The 20,282-nt window shown below is 45.7% G+C and overlaps 1 protein-coding gene across 7 annotated transcripts in view; it reads left to right on the top strand.

The window, feature by feature from the left end:
- The window catches only part of DGCR2 (DiGeorge syndrome critical region gene 2), a 100,620-nt gene that overhangs the window by 65,754 nt on the left and 14,584 nt on the right, over positions 1-20,282 (top strand). For all 7 annotated transcript variants that reach the window (XM_040465078.1, XM_040465075.1, XM_040465074.1 and 4 more), the window contains 2 exons: positions 1,801-1,877; positions 9,944-10,120. In XM_040465078.1, the coding sequence (XP_040321012.1) occupies positions 1,801-1,877; positions 9,944-10,120 (254 nt within the window). The remainder of the gene's footprint in view (positions 1-1,800; positions 1,878-9,943; positions 10,121-20,282) is intronic.

Here is a 20,282-nt window from a genome sequence, read left to right as displayed (position 1 = left end):
CCACCCACTGGAAACACATAGAGATCCGGGGTTTAGAGCAGGCATCAGGGTGATGCTGGGAGCTGTCAGAGGTGCAGGGATGGGCTACCACATTATGTCACCTCGGGCCAGCCCCGTTCGTTGGCTCCTATCCACGGGTTCAGCTGCAGCGGTGTCAGGAGGAGCTGTTTGATGGACTTCATGGGCCTGGCCTGAGGGGCATGCAAGTGGGTAGGGATCTTGGAAGGATCCGAGAAAGTGGGCTCTGTCAGGCCCTATGCTCAGTGCTTCCATGGGTGTACTTGTTCAGTCTTCCCAGAAACCATAGGAGGCCAGTGGGTGAGAAGACAGGCCCAGGGTGGGTGCACACCTGACTGCGGGTACCCATTAGCTGGGGTGTGCCCGGGTTCCAGCCCAGGCCGTCTAGCTCCAGAGCCTGGCTCTTGTCCCCAAGGCTCTGTGACACTGCAGAAAGTGTGGAAATTGTAGCCAACTGCCAGCATTTCCCAGGCCCAGAGTTTAAGGGTTTTGCTGGAGGGCAAGTGTGTGCCAAGGACTGTGGTGTTCTTCCTCTGGAGTTGGTGTCATACTGCCCCTTCCGTGCTGCTGGGGGTCAGGGAATGGATTGTAGGGGTCACCAGACAGCCAGTGCTCCCTCCCAGGGATGCCACACTGCCGTAGGAGCACGATGACCATGGCAGGTGGAGAGTGAGCCTTCATTTCAAGACCCTGCCTAGGTTTGGCCCCCACCATTACACACCGTGACAAATCATGAGACCTTGCCATTTTCCTTCTACAACTACACAGTGAGAAAAAATAACTTCTAGATCACAGGATGATTGTGAGTCCATGGAGAAGTGAGAAGGCTCAGCCCACTGGGTAGAGAACTCCCCATCTCCCCAGGGCAGGTGTATGCATGGCAGTAGGCTGAAGGGACAAGAGTGGTATCAAGCCAGGGCTCCCACGGTGGCATTGGGCTTGCTGATAGGCATCCCCAGGACTGTGGCTGGAAGGCTGGGGTGAGAGGCACACACTCGGTGGGTGGTTGTGGCAGTCATCCAGGTCCATGTGCACGGCCTTCTCAGTGCTGTGATGTGCATGCTCAGGAGCGGGCTGCAGGTCTATGGGGAGCTGGCTCTGAGCAGAGACCAAGCAGGAGACCACGAGCATGGTTTTACCCAACACTGCAGTGTAGACTCACGTGGGCTTGTGTTTTATTGAGATGTAATTCACATACTATAAAATTCACCCCTTTAGAATGTACTGTTCTGTGGTTTTAGGTTATTCACAGAGTTGTATTCATGAGGCTGTATATACACCAAGAATAAGATTGGTCTTGCTCAGAATGTAAGAACTTTACTCGATCAGCCAATAAGATTAGTCTTGGCAGGAGTTACCCAAGATACAGCTTTTTCTGACCTGTGAATTTATTGTTTAGAATTTTAATGCATTTTATTAAAATTAAGCTTCAAAATTTTAAAAAATCATTAATGCTTTAGAAGCTCAGGTTTTTTTTAAGTTTACTTATTTTGAGAGAGAGAGAGAGAATGAAAACGAGTTGGGGAGGGGCAGAGAGAGGGGGACAAAGGATCTGAAGCAGGCTCTGCAATGACAGCAGAGAGCCTGATGCAGGGCTGGAACTCACAAACCGTGAGATCATGACCTGAGCCAATGTCCGACGCTTAACCACTGAGCCACCCGGACACCCCAGAAGCTTGGTATTTTAAAGGTCAGTATAACTGTAAGATGCCCACACTCACACACAATCCATGGCTGTTTCCCTGCTGTGCTGAGATCTCCTGCCTTTCTGCCCTCCTGCAGGTTGTGGGTTGGCTACCAGTATGTCATCACCAGCCGGAACCGCTCCTTAGAAGGCCGCTGGGAGGTAGCGTTCAAGGGTAAGTCTTCCTGGTCTTTCAGAAGAGTTGCTCGGTTTGAAATTGGGGTGGAGGCATCATCCCGACTAGGGGGTATCGCTGGGGGCTCCCCATCCTCTCCCCAGCAGTGCCTGGCCTGTATGAGTGCCTGGTGCAGGGCTCATGGAGAGGGGAGGGCCCTGGATTGCAGGGAGCATTGTGATGTTGGGCAGGTACCCCAAGGCCCTTCTTTCAGGCCCCGTGTGGGGGCTGGAACCTTCTCCAGATTTTCCATTTTCTCCATTTTCTCTTAAGTTAAGGACTGTAGTTTGGATATAAAAATGAACGTACAGAGTGTATAGCTGATGTGGACCAGAGAGGGACGGATAAGCCTCTAGGATAGAGACATCCAGAAGTAGAATCCAAACTGGAAGGAAAGCTATCAGGGAGATGGAATTAAAATAGATTGTGTGTGAGGGGTGCCTGGGTGGCTCAGTTGGTTAAGCATCCGACTTCAGCTCAGGTCATGATCTTGGTTTGTGAGCTCGAGCCTCATGTTGGGCTCTGTGCTGACAGCTCAGAGCCTGGAGCCTGCTTCGGATTCTGTGCCTCCCTCTCTCTCTGCCCCTCCCCTGCTCACACCCTGTCTCACTCTCTCAAAACTGAATAAACATTAAAATTTTTTAAAAATAGATTGTGTGTGTGTGTGTGTGTGTGTGTGTGTGTGTGTGTGTGTTGCTTTACGGATTTTATGCTGAGCTGCTTGAAAACACCAGTGTAACATAAAGGAAAGCATATCTGCTATGGGCAGCTGAGTCCTGCCCCCTGCCTGTGCCTTCTTCTCCTGCCCCATTGCACTGGCACTGGCAAGTTTCTCCCAGGCCCTGGCTGTGGCCTCTTCACTTGCTCCCTGAGCTATGTTCCCCTACCCTGTCCCTTGTCAGGCCTCGTTTTTGGACTGTTCTTTGGGCCTCTGGTTTGAACTTGGGTCTTGTTCTTTTTCCCCAAACACATCCCAGTCCCACCATGGATGTCTTCGGTGTCTCTGAGAAGAACAAGTGAGGAATGGTGGTCCCAAGGGACCCCATACATCTCACTCTGTCCGCCTCACTATGGAGTCTGAAGGGGCATTGAACTCAGAGCCCACCTGGTTCCCAACCTGAGTGGCTGTGTGGCAGGTGACCGGCTGTGTCTCTACATAGAATGATTGGTGAAGGCACAGACAGTATTGGTGTTCAAAAGCCCCAGGCACCTGGCTTGCCCAGAGAGAGGCAGGGTCCCACGGGGCAGAGGTGCTGAGGCTAGCAGCTGGTAAGGGGCAAGGAGCAGAGATGGTGAATGCAGAGACCCCAGCAGAGGGGCCTCACCTACCAACCTTTGCTCCTACTAGGGAAGTCACCCCATTCTTGTGTCCTCCAAAATAGCCTACTGTAAGCATGTCCCACATTTGCATTCCCAGAGTTTGTGAGTTTAGATCTCCCACCAGAGTGGAGACAAGTAAATAGCTCTTAGATTTCCAGGCCCAAGAGTCTCCATGTGCCTTGCAGTGGATAAATCTAGTAGCTCCTCATTGCCCTAATCAGAGCCATTGGAGGCGAATCCTAGGCGAAGGCCCATTGCCCTGGCCCCAGCAGAGGGCACTTTCCTTCAGGACAGTATAGACACTCCTGGACACCACTGTCTTCTTGACACTAGTGATTAAAAAGTGGGAGATATGAGTCTGCATAGCATGACAGCATGCTCTGAACTGGGAGCCATGGGACCCTCATCTCATCCCTGGCACGAGAATGAGAGGCCCCAGGTAGGCTCTCATGGCTATGCTTGTCTCGATGGCTCCACTGTGGCATTCGAAGAGCAAACCTGAAATTTAGAAAAAATGTGTGTCAACGCTGGTGGCAGCGGCTCAACGTGAGAGGGACCCGAAGCAAGAGTGAGGCGCCCACACGGACGGTGCTGTGGCCCTGATGTCCAGCAGTTCTGCGTGGGTGCAGCATGGTATTAGCTGCATGTACCTGCCGCAAGTGGACCTGGAAGATCTGTTCTGGATTTAAGTAGTAGCCACAAAATGAATATGTGGCTAAAAAAGCTTCCTCTACTACAAGATAGCTGGCCTAAGATGCTTGACACCACTCAACATCATTTGTTTTGGGTTCAAAGAAATTAAAAAACAAAACAAAAACACATAAATCCAAATGTAGCACATGAATTCTTGTTTTTTTAATTTACATCTAAGTTACTTAACATATAGTGTAATACTGATTTCAGGAATGGTGATTCATCACTTACATATAATAACCAGTGTTCATCCAAACAAGTGTCCTCCTTAATGCCTCTCACCCCTTTACCCCTTCCCCCCTGCCAGCAACCCTCAGTTTGTTTTCTGTATTTAAGAGTCTCTTACGGAGGGGGAGGGATGCCTGGGTGGCTCACTTGGTTAATGTCCAACTTCGGCTCAGGTCATGATATCACCACGCATGAGTTTGAGCTCCACATTGGGCTCTGTGCTGACAGCTCAGAGCCTCGAGCCTGCTTCAGATTCTGTGTCTCCCTCTCTCTCTGAATCATCCCCACTCACACTCTGTCTCTCTCAAAAATAAATAAACATTAAAAAAAAGTCTTATGGTTTGTCCCCCTCCGTGTTTTTATATTATTTTTGCTTCCCCTACTTTATGTTCATGTGTTTTCTATCTTAAATTCCATGTATGATTGAAGTCATATGATATTTGTCTTTCTCTGACTAATTTCGCTTAGCATAATAGTTCCATCCATGGTGTTGCACGTGGTAAGATTTAATTATTTTTGATCACCGAGTAATATTCCATTGTATATATGTACCACACCTTTATCCATTCATCAGTAGATGGACATTTGGGCTCTTTCCACACTTTGGCTGTTGTCAGTAGTGCTGCTATAAACATTGGGGTGCATGTGTCCCATCGAAACATCACTCCTGTATCCTTTGGATAAATACCTAGTAGTGCAATTGCTGGGTCGTAGGATAGTTCTATTGTTAATTTTTTGAGGAACCTCCATACTGTTTTCCAGAGTGGCTGCGCCAGTTAAATGTACCACAGTGGATTCTGATGCATCCCAGATTGTGAAGGGAGTTATAAAAACTTCAGTGAACGGTTAGGGAAGCTGAGTCTGGATTTGTAGTGGAGATTGACTCATGGATTTTCAGAGGTGTGACCATAGCGTTGTGCTGTGGACGAATGTGCAGGATGAGCTGCCGTGATCCAGGAGAGAGCTTCAGAGCTTCATAGGGGTTCACTGTGTTCTTCCCTCTGCTTTTGTGTCTGTTTGAAAGTGTCCATATTAAAAGCATCTTAAAAGGTTTCTGCTAAGAAACTGCAGCATGAAAAGAACACTGAAAACACACCCCCAGCAAACACGACAGTGGCAGAACCCCCACTTCTGCTTGTGAAAGGAGCTGTTTGCCAGATGCCACCTACTGCAGCTGGGCCTGAGAAGTTGGCCCAGGGATGATGCATCACAACAGCAGTGGGAAGTAGATTTAAGTCCTTTGTCATCAATGGCAAACTTACCCCAAAGAAAAGACTATGCCTAAGAATATGAGTGAATGGCGGTAGGAAGCTACCACGGGAAGATGTTTAAAAATACTCATTTCAGGGCACCTGGGTGGCTCAGTCGGTTAAGTATCCAGTTCTTTTTTTTTTTTTAAATTTGATTCCCTTTTTTTTTTTTTTAATGTTCATTTATTTATTTTGAGAGAGAGAGACAGCAAGCAGGGGACAGGCAGGGAGAAAGGGAGACAGAATCCCAAGCAGGTTCTGCACCATCAACATGGAGCCCATCTCAGGGCTTGAACTCGTGAACTGTGAGATCATGACCTGAGCTGAAATCAAGTGTCTGATGCTTAACTGACTGAGCCACCTGGGCACCCCAAGCATCTGATTCTTGATTTCGGCTCAGGTCATTATTTCACAATTGAGCCTTGTGTTGGACTCTATGCTGACAGCTCAGAGCCTATTTGGGATTCTCTCTCTCTCTCCCTCTCTCTCTGCCCCTCCCCTGCTCACGTGTGTGCTTACTTCATTTACATCTTGTCCAACGTTTTTCCGAGTTTTGTAAGTATGCGTTGTGTATTGGCACAGTGGTGCTCACAGAGTGTTACCCATATATATGCAATTCTTCACCAAGTATGCAGGTACTCCACTCTCCAGTTGCATTTTTTAAAAAATTTTTAATGTCTATTTTTGGGAGAGAGAGAGCACAAACAGGGGAGGGGCAGAGAGAGAGGGAGACACAGAATCTGAAGCAGGCTCTGACACAGGGCTCAAACCCACGAACCGTGAGATCATGACCTGAGACGAAGTTGGACCCTTAACTGACTGAGCCACCCAGGTGCTCCTCCCCAGCGCATTTTAAATTTGGATCTCTGCTTGTGAGAGGGGCCTCCTCCCACGGCCTCTCCCTAGGGAGGGAAGCTCTGGCTCTGGCTCTGTCTGCATAGCCCCATGCCAGGGTTCTGAGACCCTGACACTTAAGTCAGCACCCAGTCCTGGCATGCCTTCCATGGAGGCTGAGAGCGGCCCCTGCCAGAGAACATGGGGTACCATTTTTATAACATTGGTGACCAAAATTTGAAAACAGATCTGTGTTGTCTAAAGGGAATCATCCCCATTTTCCCATAAGCCACTGCGCAGGGCCCAGTGTCATTTCAGTTTCTGGTTATTATATGTGATACTTATTTTAAAATATAAAAATGGAAGCATACTGTGGGTTTGATGTGTCCACGTTGTGTGACTTGCTTATTGAAGACATGCTTAGCGTTGGTACCTTGACCTCATTATCCCCCTGTCTCAGCATGTCCAACTCTAGGGGCTCACTTCTGTCACAGGCCAGGTCCCTGAGTCCTTCTAGCAAAGCAGTGATCTTGTGAGTGGTGTGCGATGCCCAGCGCAAGCTATGTCACTCCTCCCGTCCATTCTCTGCTCCCATGTTACTGCTCTGAGGTCTACCTTCGTCTCCAAGCTCCAGCTTTCTTTTTTCTTATAGCAGCTGTGATCTTCTGACTTCACATATACTTTACTCATTAGGTTTGTTAGTCATCTGTTTCCGGCCTTTATACCCCCACTCCAGTGTGAGCTCTGCAAGGCAAGGATCTCTGCCTCCTGCTGTTGCCCATTGTACCCCGAGTCCCTGCTTACGGGGTGGGCCCTGCGGGTATTTGTTAAATCAGTAGGGGATGTGATTAGGAGGCTGTGTTAGATGCCTGGGGCTGCCCAAAGAGAGTTTGAATTTCTGGCTTAACACAAGTTTACTTTGTCACAGTTCTGGAGGTGGAAGTTCAAAATAAAGGTGTCAGCAGGGCTGCCCTCCCTCCAAAGGCTCCAGAAGAGTCCCTCCTTGCTTCTTCACCAGTGTGTAGTGGCTCCATCTGCCATAGCCATTCCCTTCTCCCTTACTGTAAGGACACTGGTCCTTGGATTTAGGACCCACCCCAAATTCCTGATGATTTCATCTCAAGAGCCAAATAAGGTCACATTCTGAGGTTCCAGGTGGCCATGAATTTGGGGCAGATGTTCCTCAACCCACTGCAGATGCTAATTGAAGACCACACTGAATGTTTTGGAGATCAGCCTCATTTAGTTCCTGGCAGAGAAAGGATGGAACATTTTTTTTAAAATGGGGTATGTGGGGCGCCTGGGTGGCTCAGTCGGTTAAGCGGCCGACTTCAGCTCAGGTCACGATCTCCCGGTCCGTGAGTTCGAGCCCTGCGTCGGGCTCTGTGCTGACAGCTCAGAGCCTAGAGCCTGTTTCAGATTCTGTGTCTCCCTCTCTCTGACCCTCCCCCATTCGTGCTCTCTCTCTGTCTCAAAAATAAATAAACGTTAAAAAAAAAAAAACTATTAAAAATAAAATGGGGTATGAGATGCCACAGAGAGGGCAAATAAAATGAAGCCTTGAAAGGAACTAAAGTTTGGCAAAGAGGAAATGGTCTTTTTAGTCACCAAGAAACTGCAGCCCCCCATGATCTCAGGGTAAATAGGGCTTCTGACCAGCACAGAGTGAGGAGGCCCAGGTGGTCCCATGGTCACCAGCGGGTGGGAGGAGCCCCCTCCCCTCAGCCCTCCCTATGCCCTTCATCTGGTGGCTTGGTGGAGCCTGAGTCACCCTCACCCCACCCCATCCTCCACTCTCAACTTGGCTCTGGCAGGTTCCAGGCAGCTGGGGGAAGTACAGGAGGTGAGGACCAGGTCCCAGGACTCTACCCTGAGAGTTTATTTGTGGCCTTGGTCAGAGCTTTGCAGTCATGCACTGAAATTGTGCTCTGGGCTGGCAGATAGACTCATGGCTAAAGACTTGTTTCTTTTATAAAGGATGGGATGAGGGGCACCTGGGTGGCTCAGTCGGTTAAGCGGCCGACTTCGGCTCAGGTCATGATCTCGCGGTCCGTGAGTTCGAGCCCCGCATTGGGCTCTGTGCTGATAGCTCAGAGCCTGGAGCCTCTTTCAGATTCTGTGTCTCCCTCTCTCTGACCCTCCCCCGTTCATGCTCTGTCTCTCTCTGTCTCAAAAATAAATAAACGTTAAAAAAATAAAATAAAAAATAAAAAAAGGATGGGATGAATCTGTTCCATTTTTTGGCCTATAAGACAAGAAGCCAAATAATGAAGAAAACTGTTTGTTTAGTTTTTACATTTATTTGTTTTTGAGAGACAGAACACAAATGGGGGAGAGGCAGAGAGAATGAGACTCAGAATCCAAAACAGGCTCCAGGCTCTGAGCTGTCAGCACAGAGCCCGATGCAGCACTCAAACAAACTGTGAGATCATGACCTGAGGCGAAGTTGGACGCTTAATCAACTGAGCCACCCAGGCGCCCCAAGAAAACAGTTTTTAAGAAGGGAGGCAACTCCCCAGGTGAAGGGGCATCCGAAGGAGAAGAAGAAGATACACAAGGGATGCAGGAAGCCTTGTTGGGGAGTAGGGGGCCCAAAGGAAAGACAACAGTGCTCAAGGCAGCACCCACTCTTAGCAATGGAGGCAGGCTCCCCAAATGTTGTGAGAAGACACCGCAAAGAGCCCAGCCGCCTCCCCTGCCCTCTGTCCATGGCCTTCCTGTGAGTCCAGCCACTGGGGCCTCAAAATCCCCTAGCCAAGGGTGTCAGCTGGGGACTGGGCTTCTATCCCGCAATGCTTCCTGAAAGCCCATCTTCCCACCCTTGTCAGGGAGCTGGGAGGCCATGTTCCCAGTGTCTGTGGGATGAAGCCCTGCCTTCAAACTGGCTGGATCTTCAAAACTGACCTGCACGCTTCGTGTTGGGAGCAAATAGAGTTCAAAAGGCATGTATGGGAATGCCTCATTTCTGCTAAAGGGTAAACTGCACTGCCATCTGAGTAAAATGAGAGTATCTCCAGTGATCCACGGCTGGGTTAGCCTCAAGGAATCTTCTGGTGGTCCAGTGTCCGGGGGCTCTCTGAGCTAGAGAATGGACTCTGGGGGCTGGCTGTGCTGTGCCCCAGGTGTGGCCAGAGCCACATCTCCTGGAACATTGCAGAAGAGAGGCTTAGGGGTTCATGGCCCCCTCTCCCAACACCACTGCACCCCAACCCTGGGCTGCCAGGGCAGCATGATTTCTGATTGCCTGATCCCCAGGTCGGAAGGAAGGAGTTCAGTGAGCGACAGGTCTCCCTGGAGCTGGGAGGGGGTCCCAGGGAGCCAGTGCTTTCCAGTTCAGCCGGCCAGCTGCTACCCCTGGTGGGCATTGGAGTCATAATCCTGCCTGAACTGTGTGTTCCGGGTGTGTGCGGTGAGCGCCTTTTCAAGCCCTTCTCCTTTTACTAGTAGATACCCTGTTGTAAGAGAGGACTTTCCCTTCCCTTCTCTGTTTATTTGTCTGTTTATCTGTCTGAACTCATACTTTTTAATCCACCGTGTCTTGGCCCACTACTCTACTCTTCACGTTGTCCAGAGCTGTGCTCATAGAAACTAGGAGAGGTCGTGAATGAATGCCCTGACCACAGTGCAGCTAGCACTTGGTGGCCCACAGGCCCTTTGATGATCCAGTTTGGGGGGCATTAGTCCCCACAAGTATTGCATGTGATTGGTACGTATGCTGACATCACGTTATTTCTCCCACAGGCTCCTCAGAGGTGTTCCTGCCCCCAGACCCCATCTTTGCCTCGGCCATGTCGGAAAGCGACAACGTGTTCTGCGCCCAGCTCCAGTGCTTCCACTTCCCCACCCTCCGCCACCACGACCTGCACAGCTGGCATGCGGAGAACTGCTATGAGAAATCTTCATTTCTCTGTAAAAGAAGTAAGCCACCTCTTCCGGTACTCCTAGTAAGCTGTGAGGAAGTGCTTCTCATGAGTTTGTGGCTGTCTGATCTCTGGACCTTGGTGTTGACCTTGAGTAGATTTTGACATCACAGTGCACCAAGCCAGACCCCTATGTCTCAGTGGGGCGGCAGGAGCTCCTTGCCTGGCTCACACGCCACTCTGAAGGGGCACAGGTGCCGTGGGGGGAGGGCAGGAATCTGGGCAACAGTTGATATCCATGAGCCCTCCTTTCTCTTTCCCAGGATAGAGGTGACAATTCCTGCCCTCCACACCTCATTGTTGTTAGGAGATTAAATGAGAATGGTGACAGGGCATGCTACATCTTGTGGGGTCTTGGAACCTCTGACTGCCTTGGTCACCTATCCGTACTCTCCTTAGGTCTTTCCAAGACTGCTTACTTCACAGCTGGGCCAGTCCTCACCTCAGCCCATGGTCTTTCCCTGTTGCTCTTCCCGCTCACTTGCCCACATTCCACATGAAGGTCTCCTCCAGCCTCAGGGACTTGCAGTGTGTTGTGCATACTGAGGGCAGGGCTCCTCGTCCAGGCCCCTCTGCAGTGGGCGGAGGGCTGAATTGAATCCAGAGGCGCATGTGAGGCAGGCTGGGTTGCAGCCGATGATCTCAGCACCATTAATTTGGACCATCATCCCCTTGCCTGCTGATTTGTCATGGGGTTCATAGATGTCTGAACCTGGTTCTGGACTCCATTCTGACCCTTGGCTGTTTGTCAGTCCGTGTTGATACCACGCTGTCTTTACGGGAGCTTTGGGATACATCCTCCCAGCTAGTGGTGGGCTTCTCTACCTTGCTTTTGCCCCTTATGTTGTCAGTTCTTGACCTTTTTTTTCTTCAGCATGAATCCATTTTTCTGAGCTCCGTTATTAGAATTCTTATTTGGTTGGATTCTCCTAGATTTTCTATTTAGACATTTTTGTGTCCTTTTTCAAATCTTTGACTTATTTTTTTATCTGTTTTCCCCTCGTGTTCCTTTACTTGCCAAGGTTTTTAGTGTAGTGTTGATTAGAAGTGCTGGTAGTGAGCTTTCTTATCCTCCCAACCTATAAGGGAAAGCTTTTAATGTTTCAGCGTTAAATATGGTGCGGTACTTTCCTTAAGGTTGAGAAAATACCAGGGCACCTGGGTGGCTCAGTTGGTTGAGTGTTGGACTTTGGCTCAAGTCATGATCTCGCATTCTTGAGTTTGAGCCCCATGTCCAGCTCTGTGCTGACAGCTCAGGGCCTGGAGCCTGTTTCGGATCCTGGGTCTCCCTCTCTCTCTGCCCCTCCCCTGCTTGCGCTCTGTCTCTCTCTGTCTCTCAAAAATAAATAAATGTTAAAAAAAATTTTTTAAAAAGACTGAGGAAATTTGAGGTTAAGGAAGTACCTTGTATTCCTAGTTTGCCAAGAATTTCTACATTACAAAAATGTAAATGCATTTTCTGCATTTATTGGGATTATGTGGTTTTTCTTCTTTGCTGATTTATATTGCGGTTTTGTTTATGTTACATGATTTAATTTGTCATTTACTTTTTTACATTAGTAGATTCTCTGATATTAAACCATCTCAGGGTTTTTGTGTATCTGTTTTGGTTTTGCTTGGCTGATAATTTTATTTAGGATTTCTGAACTCCTTTAAGAAGTGAGCTTGGCCTGTTATGGTCCTTTTCTGTGCTTTCCTTGACTAGTTTTTATAATATATTTGTATTCAGTTTATGAAATGAGTTGGGAAGCATTCTTTTTTACCAGTCTCTAAGTCCGTTTGCACAAGTTGGGGATGATCTTGTCCTTCAGTATTTGCTAGACCATACTTTTTTTTTTTAATTTTTTTTTTCAACGTTTATTTATTTTTGGGACAGAGAGAGACAGAGCATGAACGGGGGAGGGGCAGAGAGAGAGGGAGACACAGAATCGGAAACAGGCTCCAGGCTCTGAGCCATCAGCCCAGAGCCCGATGCGGGGCTCGAACTCACGGACCGCGAGATCGTGACCTGGCTGAAGTCGGATGCTTAACCGACTGCGCCACCCAGGCGCCCCTAGACCATACTTTTTAAGACCATCTGGGCCTGGGAGGAGGGTGATTTTCTAATTTTGTATTTAGATACACAGTTGAGGGGCGCCTGAGTGGCTCAGTCGGTTAAGCTTCCAACTTCGGTTCAGGTCATGATCTCATGGTTTGTGAGTTCGAGCCCTGCGTCGGGCTCTGGGCTGACAGCTCAGAGCCTGGAGCCCGCTTCAGATTCTGTGTCTCCCTCTGTCTGTGCCTCCGCTGCTTGCACTCTGTCTCTCGCATTGTCTCAAAAATAAATAATCAAAAAAAATTCTTGATACACAGTTGATGATCCTTGAACAACACTGGTTTAAATCCGCTTATACATGGATTTTTTTCAGTAAATACAGTAACACTATTGTAAACATAGTTTCTTTTCTTTATGATTTTCTTAATAACATTTTCTTTTGTCCAGATTATTGTAAGAATACAGTATTTAATATATATACAAAATATGTATTAATGATCATGTTATCAGTAGGACTTTGGGTCAACAGTAGACTATTAGTACATACATTTTTGGGGAGACAGCAGTTATACATGGGTTTTCAACTATGCAGAGGTCAGCGCCCCTAAACCCTGCGTTGTTCAAGGGTCCACTGTAATTTCAAACTTAGGGAAAAGTTGTGAGAATGGTATAAAGAACTTCCTCTCCTATGCCCCCTGCATAGATTCACTAATTACTTGTATTTTGCCATGTTTGCTCGTCATTTTTTCTCAGAGTATTTCTTCTGAACCATTTAAGAGTAAATTGAAGATATTATGCCCTCGAGGCCTAAATAATTATCGTGTTCCTAAGAACCAGGACACACTCTTCTATAACTGCAGCACAATTATCAAAATAGGACATTTAACATGGGTATGGTGCCCTACAGTCATCTATAATTTGTTATGACCGTTTTGTCAATTGTTTCAAGAATATACTTTAGAGCTTTTTTTTTCCTGGTCCAGGATCCAGTCCAGAATCATGCACTGCATTTAGTTATAGTGTTTCTTTAATTTCCTTTTTGTCTTTCAGTTTGAGTAATTTGTCTTGTTTTCTTTTCTGTTTTGGGTTTTTCTTTTTCTTTTTCTTTTTTTTTTTGTTGTTGTTGTTGTTGTTGTTGTTTTGAGAGAGAGGGAGAGAGCGTGCATGCACCAGTGGTAAAAAAGAGGGGCAGAGGGAAGGGGAGAGAGAATCTTAAGCAGGCTCCATGCTCAGCAAGGAGTCAGTGTGGGGCTTGATCTCACGACCATGAGATCATGACCTGAGCCTAAATCAAGAATCAGATGCTTAACTGACTGAGCCACCCAGGCGTGCCTCTGTTTGAGTAATTCTATTAATATGTTTTACTGTTTCTTTCCATGTTCTACTGTGTCGAGTCTGCTGATAAGCCCACTAATGACATTTTTCGCCTCTTTGGGGGTTTTTTTGTTTTTGTTTTTTTTTAATAAATTTTTTTTTTTTTTTTACATTTATTTATTTTTGAGAGACAGAGCACAAGTGGGGAGGGGCAGAGAGAGAAGGAGACACAGACTCTGAAGGAGGCTCCAGGCTCTGAGCTGTCAGCACAGAGCCCAGCACGGGGCTCAAACTCCCAATGAGATCATGACCTGAGCCGAAGTCGGATGCTTAACCGACTGAGCCACCCAGGCGCTCCTCACCTGTTTGTTTTTTACATTTTGTCTGTTTTTCATTTCTAGTGTTTCTATTTGATTCTTGAGTTTTCATCTCTCTGCTGAATTTTCCATCATGTATGTTATCTGCCTTTTCTTTTTGTTTAACGTTTATTTGTTATTGACAGACAGAGAGACACAGAGTGTGAGCAGGGGAGGGGTAGAGAGAGGGGGAGACATAGAATCTGAAGTAGGCTCCAGGCTCTGAGCTGTCAGCATAGAGCCCTATGCGGGGCTCGAACTCACAAACTGTGAGATCATGACCTGACCCGAAGTCAGTTACTTAACCAACTGAGCCACCCAGGCGCTCCTTGCCTTTCTTTCCTTCTGATAGGACTTTTGTGTAGAAGAGTCTTTACAGTAATGGTGGCGGGGATCAGTCTGGGCAGGATTTGGGCTGTACTGTGGATACCCTCCATACTCCCCAGCCTTCATATTCAGTAGATTCCTTGTGTCTGGGTGGATTGGTTTTCCAGAGGGCTCTTAATGTCTGCTCTCCCTTCTGCTTTAGATCTTCCCTTTGGGCCATTCTTTAGAGAATCTGTCTCTTGCAGATGTCCTAGAGTGTATGGGCTTCACAAGTGCATCTGTCCCGCCTCCAGCTGGAGTTGTGGATCCAACACCCGGGGCTTTTCACCAGTGCCCTAAAGGCTCCTGGTGTGTGCCTCCTTGGAGGCGGTTGGCATGGGAAACTGGGAGCAAGCTGACTAGAAGCCAGCCAGTTGAGGGGCACCTGGGTGGCTCAGGTGGTTAAGCGTCCGACTTCAGCTCAGGTCATGATCTCATAGTTTATGGGTTTGAGCCCCGCGTCAGACTCTGTGCTGACAGCTCAGAGCCTGGAGCCTGCTACTGTTTCTGTGTCTCCCTCTCTCTCTTCCTGTCCCCCACTCGTGCTCTGTCTCTCTCAAAAATAAAAAACATTTTTTTTTATTTTTATTTTTGATAGAGAGAGAGAGAGACAGAGCACAAGGAGTGGGGGACAGAGAGAGAGGGAGACACAGAATCCAAAGCAGTCTCCAGACTCTGAGCTGTCGCACGGAGCCCGATGTGGCACTCGAACTCATGGACTGTGAGATCATGACCTGAGCTGAAGTTGGATGCTTAACCGACTGAGCCACCCAGGCACCCCCAAAAATAAAAAACATTTAAAAAATTGAAAAAAAAAAAAGCCAACCAGTTGAGGTGATTGGTTTGAGGAGCATATTTGGCTTTCTCTGCTGGTTCCTGCCCTGGAAGTGTGGAAGGAAAAGCAGGGAAGCTGGCTGTCATTGACCAAATCCTGAATGTTCTGGGCTGATTGCTGCAGAAGTGGTGGGTCAGAGCTCTGTTGTCATGTATGGCCTGGCCATTGTCTGTGTATTTAGCTTCTTAGATATATCAAATCATGAGGCATATGGTATCACTTTGCCCTGATGTTGGTGACATTAACTTTGATCCCTGGATTAAAGTTATGCCTGCCAGATTTTTCCACTGTGAAGTTCCGGTTTTTCCCTTTTTTAAATTAATAAATAATATGTGGAGAGATACTTTGAAACTATGTAAAATTCCTGTTCCTCATCAAACTTGTACCCACTGATGTTAAGCATGTATTGGCAATTTTCTAACTCTTTCATTTCTTCCATATTTACTAGTTGGCATTCTTTTGTAAGGAAAAGCGTTCCCCTTTCCCCCATTGATTAATTTCTTTGTATTAGAATGCACTCTTGGATTTTTATTACATTAGCTGGGTTATAATTCATCAGTACCATTATTTTTATGCTTAATTTGATCCATTTATGCTGGCTTTTTAAAAAAATATTTATTTAATTTTGAGAGAGATATAGTGTGAGTGGGGAAGGGGCAGAGGGAGATGGAGACACGAATCTGAAGCAGGCTCCAGGCTCTAAACCATCAGCACAGAACCCGATGCAGGGTTCAAACACAAAAGCAGTGAGATCATGACCTGAGCCAAAGTCGGATGCTTAACTGACTGAGCCGCCCAGGCGCCCCCCCCCTTTTTTTGACGTTATTTATTGAGATACTATAGGTTCAGATGCATTTAAAGGAAATAAGACAGAGAGATCCCTTATGCATTTTGCCCGATTTCCCCAAATGGGAACATTTTGCAAAACTATAGTATAATATCACAGCCAGGATATTGACTTGGACACAATCCACTGACTTACTCAGACATCTCTAGTTTTACTTGTACTCATTTGTGTGTGTGTGTGTGTGTGTGTGTGTGTGTGTGTGTGTGTGTGTGTATGAGAGAGAGAGAGAGAGAGAAAGAGAGAGCTATAGAATTTTATTACTTGTGTAGGTTCCTGTAACATAGTCAAGATATGAGTAGTTCTAACACCATAAAGATCTTCCCTATTATTCCTTTATAACCGTACCCACTTGTGGTAGAATTTTCCAGTGAAACCATTGGGCCTGAGATTTCTTTTGCGGGGCGTTTTTAAATTATGGATTCAACTTATTTGATGGTTATAAGACAGTTTGGATTGTCTGTTTCATGTTGAGTGAATTTTTGATAGTTTGTGGTTTTCAAAGAATTGATTCATTTCTTGTAAGTATTCAAATTTATGAGCATAAAGTTATACATAGTATTCTCTTATTAACCTTCTTATGGTTGCAGGATTTATAGTAATAATCCCTGTTTCATTCTTGCTCTTGGTAATCTGTGTTTCTCCCATTTTGATTTTGTCAGTCTTGAGAGGTTTATCGATTTGGTTGATTTTCTTAAAGAAGCAGCTTTTTGATTCATTGATTTTTCTCTTTTTTCAATTTCACTTGATTACTGCTCTTTATTATTTCCTTCTGTTTGCTTTCTTTTTCTAGTTCATCTTGTACTCTCTGGACTCAAACTTTTTCCAAAGAGCCTTAAAGGACCTAGGCACTAGTTATGCTCATGACTTTCATGCCCTTTCAGTGAACAGAGCTAAGGGGTGTGTGTGTGTGTGTGTGTGTGTGTGTGTGTGTGTGTGTGTGTGTTTTGGATGTAGATCTTTGATACTAATTTAGTTGTTTTAATGATTATGGACATACTCAAGTTTTCTGGCCCTTTTTGAGTCAATTTGGTAAGTCCTATTTATCTATGGCATTGCCTATATGTCTACATTTTCTAATTCATTTTTGTGCATATAATTCTCTCTGCATTCTCTTAAGATTTTTGAAACATTCATGTTTATTATTATGACCTTCTTTTTATTCCTTTTGTTTTTTTAATGTTTATTTTTGAGACAGAAAAAGACAGAGTATGAGTAGGGGAGGGGCAGAGAGAGAGGGAGACACAGAATCTGAAGCAGGCTCCACGCTCTGAGCTGTCAGCACAGAGACCAACGTGGGGCTCAAACTCACCGCGAGATCATGACCTGAGCCTGAATCAGATGCTTAACTGACTGAGCCACCAGGCTCCCCTGGTTCCTAATATTTATGCTTTCCTCCTTTTTCGTTGATTAGTCTTATGGAAGATTTGACTCTTTGATTCATCTTTGTAAATAACCAGCTTTGGATAGTAACTGATTGTCATTGTTGTGTATGTGTTTTCTGTGCTATTGTTTTCTGCTGTCAATTTCTATCCTTTTACTTTTGTTAAGTTTACCCTTTTCTTTTTCCATCTTCTAGAGTTAGATCCTTATCTCCTTAATTTTTAGTTTTTTCCAACATAAGGCATTTAAAGTTTAGTTTCCCTGTATGCAAAGTTTTCCCTTAAATGCAAGTTTCGTTAATTTGTACACATGTATAACCACTTCCCAAATCAAGATGTGGAATATTCCCAACCTCCAGAAGATGCTTCCTATCCCTAACTAGTCAGTATATTTCTCCTTTCCAGGAAGTCATTCCCATGTTCTTTTGTTAGAATTTTTGTTACTGTTCCATATGTGCTTAAACTCTTGGATTGTTCAGGTCTGTTTTGGTTGCATGATACACCAATTGTTAAAAAGAGATAGATATATACATATATATATATATTTTTTTTTTTTTTAAAGGTAACCCATACTCAGAAGAGGTGTTGATTTTTTTTTTTCAACGTTTTTTATTTATTTTTGGGACAGAGAGAGACAGAGCATGAACGGGGGAGGGGCAGAGAGAGAGGGAGACACAGAATCGGAAACAGGCTCCAGGCTCTGAGCCATCAGCCCAGAGCCTGACGCGGGGCTCGAACTCACGGACCGCAAGATCGTGACCTGGCTGAAGTCAGATGCTTAACCGACTGCGCCACCCAGGCGCCCCAAAAAGAGATCTATTTTGAATCTCTCACTGTGGATGTGGATTTATCCATTCTTCCCTGATGATTCTCTAATTTTAGCTTTATTTGTCTTGAGATCATGTTACTGGGGGCATAAGTATTCATAATTATTATATCTTTTTGATGAATTGAACCTTTTTATCATGATGTTAACAATCCCTTTTTATCCATAGTAGTTTTTGTTAGCTTTGCTTAAAGTCTTACTTCTTTTCTAGTGGTAGCTACAAAATGGTGTTAAGAGGCTTAATAGATAGCCAGACTAAATCCAGGTTTGGCTTTGGGCAATTTCTTGAGCTCTGTCCTTGGGTTCCACATTAGGAACCAGGGGGTAGTAGAGCACCCACCTCACTGTGTTGTTGGGAGAGATAGTTAGCATATGCTCAGTGCAAAGAATAGTCCTTGGCATAGAGAAAGCTCTCAATATATATGAACTATTTTTATTATTACATAATATTTTTGTGCTAGCTTCCTTTTAATATGTCTTTTTGTACTCTTTTAATTAAGTCTTCAAGTTGATTTTAGCACCTTGTTCTGTGCTCTTTACCCAGAATTTTGCTTGTTTTTTTAAATCTTTTACTGACTCATATGAGATTAATCAACTTTTCTCTAGTCTCTTTTTTTGTTATACTGGTTCAGAAATTATATCTGCCTTTCCTGTTAGTGGTTATCCTTACATTTTTAAAGGGCATAATTGATTTGTTTTTTAAATCTAAAGACAGTGCCTCTAACTTCCACCTGATTAATACAAAGACCTTATATTGCTTTAGCTCTAGTTGTTCCCCAGCTTCAAGTATGGGTATACATGTTGTCTGTTACTTTCATTTTACTTTGTTTTACATTTCTTTTTTTTTTTTATGCTTATTTTTGAGAGAGAGAGAGAGAGAGAGAATCCCAAGCAGGCTTGGCACTGTCAGCAAAGAGCCAGAAATGGGGCTTGATCCCATGAACCGTGAGATCATGACCTGATCTGAAGTCAAGAGTCAGATGCTTGAGGCACCTGGGTGGCTCAGTCTGTTTAGTGTCTGACTCTTGATCTCGCCTCAGAACCATGATCTCATGGTTCATGAGGTGGAGCCCCCCCACTGGGCTCTGCGCCAACAGCATGGAGCCTGCTTGGGATTCTCTCTCCTCCTCTCTCTCTGCCCTTCCCCTGCTTACATGTGTAAGCTCTCCCTCTTCCTCTCTCAAAATAAATAAACTTTAAAAAAAGAGGGGCGCTTGGGTGGCTCAGTCAGTTAAGCGTCTGACTTCAGCTCAGGTCATGGTCTCGCAGTCTGTAGGTTTGAGCCCTGCATTGGGCTCTGGGCTTACAACTCAGAGCCCGGAGCCTGCTTCTGATTCTTCTTCTGATTCTCTCTGCCCCTCCCCTGCTTGCTCTCTTTTTCTCTCTCTCAGAAATAAACAAACATAAAAAAAAAAAAGAGAAAAGAGTTGGACGCTTAACCAACTGAGCCACCCAGGCACCCCTGTTTCAACACTTCTTAAATGAATCACTTGTTTTATGAAGTTAGCATTTATATATATATTTGCTCATATGTTTATCACTTTCTTATTTATTATTTCCTCTTGCACCCCACTTCTTTCTGCATTTGGCTTTTTATCTCTCAAATGTATTCTTCAGCAGCTCTTGGAGAAGAGGTTGTGTTGTTAGTGTTACACTCTGTTACTCTCTGTGTGAAAAGTCTGTAATTTTTGCCTCCAATCCTGAATGTTAGTTTATCTGGGTATAGATTTGTAGGTTAACAGTTACTTTTTCTCAAAACTTTGAAGATGTTATTTTATTGTTTCTGCCTGTCCTTGTTCTGAACTGTTGTATACCTTTCCTTGGTTTTCCTTGTAGGTGCATTATAAATTTTAAAACTTATTACTTGCTATGAGCACCCCATCCAGGTGGCCAGGGGCCCCAGTGTAATAAGGTTGGCCTCTGCCATAAGTTCCCATTCTTGTTCCTTCCCTGTCTGTGACCTAGTGACGTTTCAAATGCCCCAGTGAAATCCCCTCCTGCTTTTACTTGTGTTCTCTGCCCTGACCCCCAGTAAAGCTCTTGCTGTGGGTCCTCGCTCCTTCTCTGCTCCCCACCCACTTGGTTGAGCAGCACTGTTGGTGCTCTTCCTGTGTGATCCCTCTTGGCATGCAAGGACTCTGTCGGTTCAGGACCTATGAGTATAATACTCTTTGTTTTCCTGTGCCTCCCTTGTCGCTTCTC

This window comes from Herpailurus yagouaroundi, unplaced genomic scaffold (genome assembly GCF_014898765.1).
Source record: "Herpailurus yagouaroundi ecotype Mexico unplaced genomic scaffold, PumYag 545, whole genome shotgun sequence".
In the NCBI taxonomy this organism is placed as follows: domain Eukaryota; kingdom Metazoa; phylum Chordata; class Mammalia; order Carnivora; family Felidae; genus Herpailurus; species Herpailurus yagouaroundi.
This window is presented reverse-complemented; position numbering and strand designations above follow the sequence as displayed.